A 7948-nucleotide genomic window follows, 5' to 3' on the forward strand; every position below is an offset into this window, starting at 1 on the left:
TTCCTTTTGTAATTTTGAGCAAGTGTTTCTAAAATTTGAAGACAAAAGAACACTTTCAAACTTCTCTAATGGAAGTCATCATTATTACCCTGATAAGAAACCCGAATAAGTGTGTTACAAAATAAAAGATGGTGTAGGAGGTCCTTTTGTATTTGTGTTGCTTTCATTGGTTAATAAAGAAACTGATTTGGTCCTGGTGATAGGGCAGAAATTAGGTAGGTGTGGGGAGACAGAACTGAATTCTGGAAGAAAGGAAGTAGAGGGAGAACCGCCATGGAGCTGTCAGAGTCAAACATGTTGAATCTTTCCCGGTAAGCCATGACCTTGTGGTGAAATACAGATTATTAGAAATGGGTTGAATCAAGATGTGAGAGTTAGCCAATAAGAGGCTAGAACTAATGGGCCAGGCAGTGTTTAAATAAATACAGTTTCTGTGTGATTATTTTGGGTGTAAACTAGCAGGGAGGGACAAAGAAAGGGCCTACACTCCTTTCAACAAAAAGATTTTATTGACATGTATTAGTTGTACATATTAATTTAACTCAGTGTTATATTTCAATACATGTTTATAGCAGGCACAATCAAAAGCAGCCTCTTTTTTTACCACTCAGTTCCTTCTCAGCCTCTAATAGTCACTATTATACACTCTAGCAAGTGCTCTCCTCTGTCTATTCCCCTTTGAGATGGGATTATAAGAAGTGACAGAGAGGCCTAGCTTGTTATGTAGCCACTAGTATCTGAACTCAAATCTTCAAGATTGAACAAGTACTCTTAGCCTTGAGCTATCTCTCCAACCCCCAATCTAAGATACTGTAAGGATGATAATACTGATCTTAAGTGTGGTAGCGGTGGTGTAAGCCTTTAATTTCAGCACTAGGGAGGCTGAGGGAGGCCGATTTTTGTGAGTTCAAGGCTAGCCTGTTCTACAGAGCTAGTTTAAGGACAGCCAAGGCTGTTACATTGTATAACCCTGTCTTGAAAAAGAAAAAATAAAATAGAATACAAACAAAAACCCTGACTTTAAAAGACCTCAAATTAAGAACTGCAGACGAGAAAAGAAACCAGGTAATATATGAATTCCTTGGATGAGGGAGCTGATAATTGTAAATTTAAAAAAATAGAGTAGGTGGAATTGAAAGGAAGTACCCCAAAGACTGAGGAGGGAGAATTCACCTGTCTGCACTGCCCCTCCCCCACTCTCAGAAGCCCTTTGTGATGTGGAGTCCCCAGTTCTGTGAGGAAGTGGACATGGGTTATCCTTCACTCCTCAGTTCAGATGGAGAATCTTCCCTCTCTTCTGGAAAGCATATACGCCACATGGCTGAGCCTCAGCTCCACGATGGACACAATGGATGTGATATTTGCCATTGTGTGTGGACTGGGGTTCTACCTTCTGTTACTTCCCTTCATTGATAGTCATCTGTCTCTACCGCTACCCAATATAAAGTTCACCAGGAAGGTAAGAAACTCTCAATCTGTCTAACAGAGAATACCTCTCTCTCTCTCTCTCTCTCTCTCTCTCTCTCTCCCTCCCTCCCTCCCCTCTCCTTCCCTCCCTGTCTCCCTCTCTCTCCCTCTTTCTCTTCCTTCCCCCACTCCATCCTTCTCTTCTCTGCATCTCTTTCTTGATTTTTAAATTAGCATAAAAAGTACTGGGTTTAATGATGGGATCTTCAAACAAACTTCATTTTTTGTTGATTTCTGTCTTCCATCCCCTTCTCCTCTCTCATCTCCCTCCCTACTTGTGCTCCTCCACTACCCACAAGCCCCTTTTTGGCTTTCATGTGACATGGATCCTTTTACCGGTCTCTTCTGCCCCAACGCCACATTTTACTACAAATTTCCACATGTCCAAATCAAGTAGAGAAATGGCTGGTGAGACATCTCCAGAAGGAGCAGAAATCTATTCTCCTGGGAACTGGTGGAGCAGAGTTGAGAACAGTCACCAGGGCATTTATCTGGAGCTCACAGTATGTCTGTGAGGTATGCTGGTGTGCCAGGGTGAACTTGAATGTCATGGTTTCATGGATAGGACCGGCATTCTTCATATATATTGGGGGCCTCTGTATCAGGGATAAGACAAGCATTGATCACCGGTTCATATGTTCTCTTCTCCTGTACAATCCTTTCCTCTGTGATGCTTTGTCTGAGGACTGTGCTGAGCCTCAAAAGGTATTAGACCAGAGGCCAGAGTGACTTCTGGCTTCAAGCAGCAGAATTCAACCTGGCAACTATGAAGCAACTACAGAGATTTGACTCTTGAGCAGAACAGTTACTGTAGACATCCAAGGTTGGCCTCACAGTGCAAATGCCTGTGCATCAATCAGGAGACTAAAGAAGAATGGAAGATGTTCTGTTCTATAACCCTCTCCTTAATTTTGTTACACAGAGACCTTGCAAACCCACTTCCATGGTAGGCAGTGACGGGAAAGGGTCTCTGGAAGTTGGTGTCTCGTAGCCTAACTCCAGGTTCAGATTCACAACTATGTCTGTCTCCCATAACACTGGGGTTACAAGCACATGTGCAACTATGAGGCTTTTTACATGAGTGATGGGGACCTGAACTTAGGTTCTCATGCAGCAATGTTCTTACCCACTAGGCCATCTCCACATCTCCCTTCTTATATTTCTTAAAGAAAACTGGTTGACAAAAGTGTTCAGTAGGTAAGTGCTTGTTTTGCAAGCATGAAGACCTGGGTTTATATACTCAACACCCAATATTAGAAAGCTGGGCATAGTGATGTGTGCCTATAGTCTTGGTGCTAAGGAAACAAAGACAGCAGGATCCATGAAGTTTCCTGGACAACCAGTCTAACTGCATCAGTAAGTTCCAGGTTTAGTAAAGGACTCTATCATTAAAAAATAAAGTGACAGAAAGAGTACTGACAGGAATCCCTGGTCTCCCATATTCATACACACTTGAATACATATGGGAGAGAGAAGAGAGAGAGAGAGAGAGAGAGAGAGAGAGAGAGAGAGAGAGATATTTTTCACTCACTTCTTTAAACCCAGTACTTGGAAGACAGAGGTAAGTAGATCTCTGTGAGTTCAAGACTAACCTGATTTATATAGTTAATTCCAGGCCAGCCAGGGCTGGAGAGATGTCTTAGCATTTGAGAACACTTGCTGTTCTTCCAGAGAAACCAAGTTTGCTTCCCAGACAGAACGCATAGTTCACAACCACCTATACTCTAGTTCTAAGAGATCCAATATACAATACACTATTCTGGTCTATGCTAGTGGCTAGGCATACAGCACAATACACACACACACACATCCCATACAACCACACACACATACCACACCACACAACCACATACACACACACACCACACACAGAAATGGCATTAATTCCGTATCAAATTAAAAAATTCATGAGTATCTGCAGCTTCTCTAGAGGATAATGAGAACATTTATCATCTATCTATATCTATCTATCTATCTATCTATCTATCTATCTATCTATCTATCTATCCCTGCCAATCATCTCTTTCTCTCTCAGCCTCAAAGGCAGATGACTTGGCAGAGTCGGTACAGGAAAAAGTTTGGGACTCATTCTAGGAAAGATCTCAAAGGTAAGTCAGTCTTTGCCATTAGTTTGCCTGTGAGGAGCTAGCACCATGTTTCCCAGGTGAGTTGCAGAGGCCTAAGAGGGAGGTTCCTGGGAAGGAAACAAGAATACCATACTCAGGCTCTTGTGTTAGAAGAAAGCTGTGATGAGCCAGCTAACAGGTGTTCCTAACAGGGAGGGCTCTGGACTATTTGGAGCAATGTTACCAGGATTTGGAGGTGGGACCTGGAGTAAAGCTGATTCTTTTCTGAGGTGACCCCATCCTTTCTCCCAGAGGTCAGTTAGAAGGATCATGGGGGGAGGGTGACAGCTATAGGATCTGCTTATGAATGATTAAATGCTGTCCATCCATCTATCTTGAGAACGCCATTGATCATGGATTACATGACTTTGGATGTTAATGAGCAGGCTCTATAGTCTAATCTCATAATCTTTTCTAATGTGACACCCACACATTTAGCTTACTATAAAAACCTTATGCCTTACCTTACACCATTATAACCCAGTCTCCTGATTTCCAGCTTGGAGAGAAAGCCTGGAAAAGCTGAAAGAAAAAGAAAAAGATGAATCATTTCTAGAAGAAATTAGCCCAGGATACCATTTGAATTATTTAGGGAACATGTTTAAGTCACCAAGTACTAAGCAAGACAGAACTATCCTGCCACCCTTTTGGAACCTGAAAGAAAAATCAGAACAGCAAATGACCACTCAGAAACTATCATATCCCACCATCTTGGGGGACAATTTTCAAGAGAAATACAACCAGCTCTTTTGGGGTCTCCCTTCTCTGCACAGTGAATCTCTAATGGCCACTGCCTGGATCCCTCAGGCTTCTTCTACTCTCCCTTCTCCCTTTTTCTTATTCAATGTCATCTCAAGAGCTTATCCAGTTCAAATGCGGGAGAAGATGTCTCCAGGGCATTCCTGTACACGTCCTCTGTCCTACCTGGACCTCCAATCTCCACCCTTAATTCTGTCTCCACCCCAATTCCAGGCCCCAGCTCCGAATCAAGTCCATCCTCAGTCCCCTCTCCCAGCCCAACTACCCTCTTCTCTACCCTACACAAGTGATTATGGAGATTATGGACCATCTTGTTCTCAGTCACAGTGTCTCCCTACTGAAATACAACACACAGAAGGGCACTCGCTAACAAAACTAGAAAGTAGGCTGCCTTTACCCTTGATGGTCCAGAGACCTCAAGAAGTCTATGATGTCTTGGCCCCCAACGTTTCCCAAGACTGGGTAGTCTCTATCCTCCCTGACAATTTTCCTATCAGCTGTGAGCTCCGAGAGAAACTGGAGCAACACATTCAAAAGTGGCTCATTCAACACCGATGGGACCTTCCTCGTAAGATCCAAGAGTCTCTGGAAGTGATGCAGCTTCAGAACACAGTAACAGGACCTTGTCAAATCAGAGACAAACCAGGCCCCTCACGATCCTCTGTGTCTATGGGCAACCATAGCAAGGATGACCACAAGGTGAGATTCCAAATAAAAAAGGAATCTGGAAAAAATTTGGGACCAATTCTTGGAAACATCTCAAAAGATCCAAACAGGTGCTTGGAAAAAGCTCCAGTAACATTACAAGGGGCAAATCTTTTAAAGTCAGAAAGAAATCCAGTGAAGAACTTGAAGAGAGACTCCAAAACTGACTCAACGGAACAATTTAATTTAAACAAATTAAAAAGCATCCTGAAAGCTCATGTGGGCACAAAGTCAGAGCAAATCAATCAAGGTCTGATCCCTCTGAGTGTGCGTCGATCCTGGCTTGCTATGAAAGATGGTCTTTTCATGTCTGATATCCAAATGGAAACTAAGAAATTAGCATCCTCTAAGACATCAGAAAAATCCGTGAACTCTTCACAGAAGCTTGCCTTTCTTGATCCAGGTACTCACCAGGCCCTGGAGGAACATATTGTAAGGTTTTGGGTGAAGCACAGGTGGGGTCTACCCCTCAAGATGCTCAAACCCATAAATCTTCTTAAGTTTAAAAACGTTGAGTCCTTGCCTGTTGCACTGTGTGACTTGCCCTCCTCAACCACCTCTGTATCTGGGACCAGTTCAGCAGTTGAGATAGTCGGGTTCCTAGGAAAACCATGCCAGACATGTTTGAGAGAGGTGGTAATTGAGGATTCTTCTCCATCACTAGGGAGTCTTCTCCTTGTTGCCTCTCCTTCCTGTAAGGGCATCAAGAGAACCCTGAGAGCATTTCCATCTGGTGCTGACCATGAGCCTTCACAGGTCCTGCCAAACAAATCAGAGAGCAAGCATCATTCTGAAACTCTCAAACATAAAGTCATGGATACACCATCTCAGAGTGGGACTGTCTTAGAGAAAGAGAGAGAGACCCAAGGAGTCCTTTTACTGCCTAGAAGAATCAGTGTCCAAAACCCAGGGGCACACAGTCACCAGGCAAAAACAGTTAGCAAGTTTCCACAAAGTGTGGAGACAGAATCAGCCAGCCAGCCACAGGTCTATACCAGTGCTGTGCTCCTTCCTGAATATCCCAGGAGCGCACTGCTTCCTGCAGACACTTTGGCTTCCCTTGGGTTAGGTGACATTGTGATGGTAGGAGGGGACAATAGCCTGGTGCAGCAGAAGCCCAGTACTCCAAACCATCAAGTCTCACCGAAGAGCCGAATCAAAGTGTTGACATCTACTTACCAAGGTGAGGAAGCTAAAAGACCAAGTAAAGGAGATCATGAAGGGCCCAAGCTCACCAGAGTCAAGGAGAAGGAAGATAAATTGATAAGAAAGCATCAGCCCCTTCCAAAACCTACACAGGTTCCTCCAGAAAGCCCCTTCCAAAAATTTGTGAGCCGCTTTCTTCAGTGGATTCACCCCAAGAAAGCAATAAAAGGGCAGGAATCTCCTAAGAAAGGTAAGCCTACAGCAGCTACTGCCCAGAGTCCACGAAACCAAGTAAAGAAACCACGCGTGGACAGCAATGTTGCTGAGGCCCAGGAACTTACAACAGCCATTGGACAGATGCTAGAAAAAAAAATGATACAGCAACGTAAACAATGTGCTTCCAAGTTAAAACAGCACTGGGAAACGCTTCCACCCCCTGCCTCTCAGTCTTCCTATGGCCATAAGCCAGTCTCTGGCTCAGAGCAAAGAAGAGCACCCAGCCACCTAGCCAATTCCTCCTACCAAAGGTATTCTACAAAGGAGAGGCACATCAAAAGCCAACCATCTCAGAAAAATGTACCATTTAGAAATGAACCACAGACCCTTCAGAATCCCAGCCCCTTGCCGCGTAACACAACTTTGAACCTAGAAAGTTCCTCTCAGAATGGAACAATAATGCCAACTGTTTCAAGTTACCATCTCTGCTGTCCTAGGCACTGTGCTGTACGGAGAAGTATCTATAGCCAACTAGAAAATTCCTCTCTAGTTTTCACTAGTAGAAAAGCATAATCAAAAGAAAAAAAACTTGGTCCATGTAAAAATTATTTATCTCGTATTAATACATTCAAGATATTTAATGTAGCCCAAAACACATATTTTCCTCTTAATAAAGAGTGATGGTTTCTCTCTGTTCCATGTTTTTTTTTCTTTTTATTTTTTTAAATTTATTTATTTATTAAGGATTTCTGCCTCGTCCCCACAACCGCTTCCCATTTCCCTCCCCCTCCCCCGATCAAGTCCCCCCCCCTCATCTGCTCGAAGAGCAATCAGGGTTCCCTGACCTGTGGGAAGCCCAAGGACTGCCCACCTCTATCCAGGTCTCGTAAGGTGAGCATTCAAACTGCCTAGGCTCCCACAAAGCCAGTACGTGCAGTAGGATCAAAAACCCACTGCAATTGTTCTTGAATTCTCAGTATTCCTCATTGTCCGCTATGTTCAGCTAGTCCGGATTTATCCCATGCTTTTTCAGACCTAGGCCAGCTGGCCTTGGTGAGATCCCAATAGAACATCCCCATTGTCTTAGTGTGTGGGTGCACCCCTCGTGGTCCTGAGTTCCTTGCTCGTGCTCCGTCTCCTTCTGCTCCTGATTTGGACCTTGAGATTTCTGTCCGGTGCTCCCGTGTGGGTCTCTGTCTCTGTCTCCTTTCATCGCCTGATGAAGGTTAATATTCCTGAGGATGCCTATGTGTCTGTTCCATGTTTTATATGGGCTTTGGTTTCTACCAGAGATAAATGAGGATGGGTGATTGGCAGAGATAGTGAAAACCCACTTCCACAAAAACTCTTGACATCAAAACAGTTTCCAGTGTCCAGGGAGATGGTTCTCTTGGTAAAATGCTTGATGCAAAAGAATAAAGACCTGAGTTTTGATCTTTAGCATACATGTAAAAACCAAGCACAATGCTATTTTTAATCCCAATGTTGGGGAGAGGAAGACAAGAGGAAGCCTTTTCTCCTGGGGAAAG

The 7948-nt window shown here is 43.8% G+C and overlaps 1 protein-coding gene across 1 annotated transcript; it reads left to right on the forward strand.

Moving 5' to 3' along the window:
• Window positions 1-1276: 1276 nt before the first annotated feature.
• On the forward strand, window positions 1277-6992 carry LOC121443357 (spermatogenesis-associated protein 31-like). The gene is made up of 4 exons (XM_041645089.1): window positions 1277-1459; window positions 3503-3575; window positions 4093-5176; window positions 5261-6992. The coding sequence occupies exons 1-4, from the start codon at window positions 1277-1279 to the stop codon at window positions 6990-6992; spliced, it is 3072 nt and encodes a 1023-aa protein (XP_041501023.1).
• The last annotated feature ends 956 nt before the right edge of the window (window positions 6993-7948 follow it).

Source organism: Microtus oregoni, unplaced genomic scaffold (assembly GCF_018167655.1).
Source record: "Microtus oregoni isolate MIOR12 unplaced genomic scaffold, Mior012 000105F_ref0000443, whole genome shotgun sequence".
Taxonomy (NCBI): Eukaryota; Metazoa; Chordata; class Mammalia; order Rodentia; family Cricetidae; genus Microtus; species Microtus oregoni.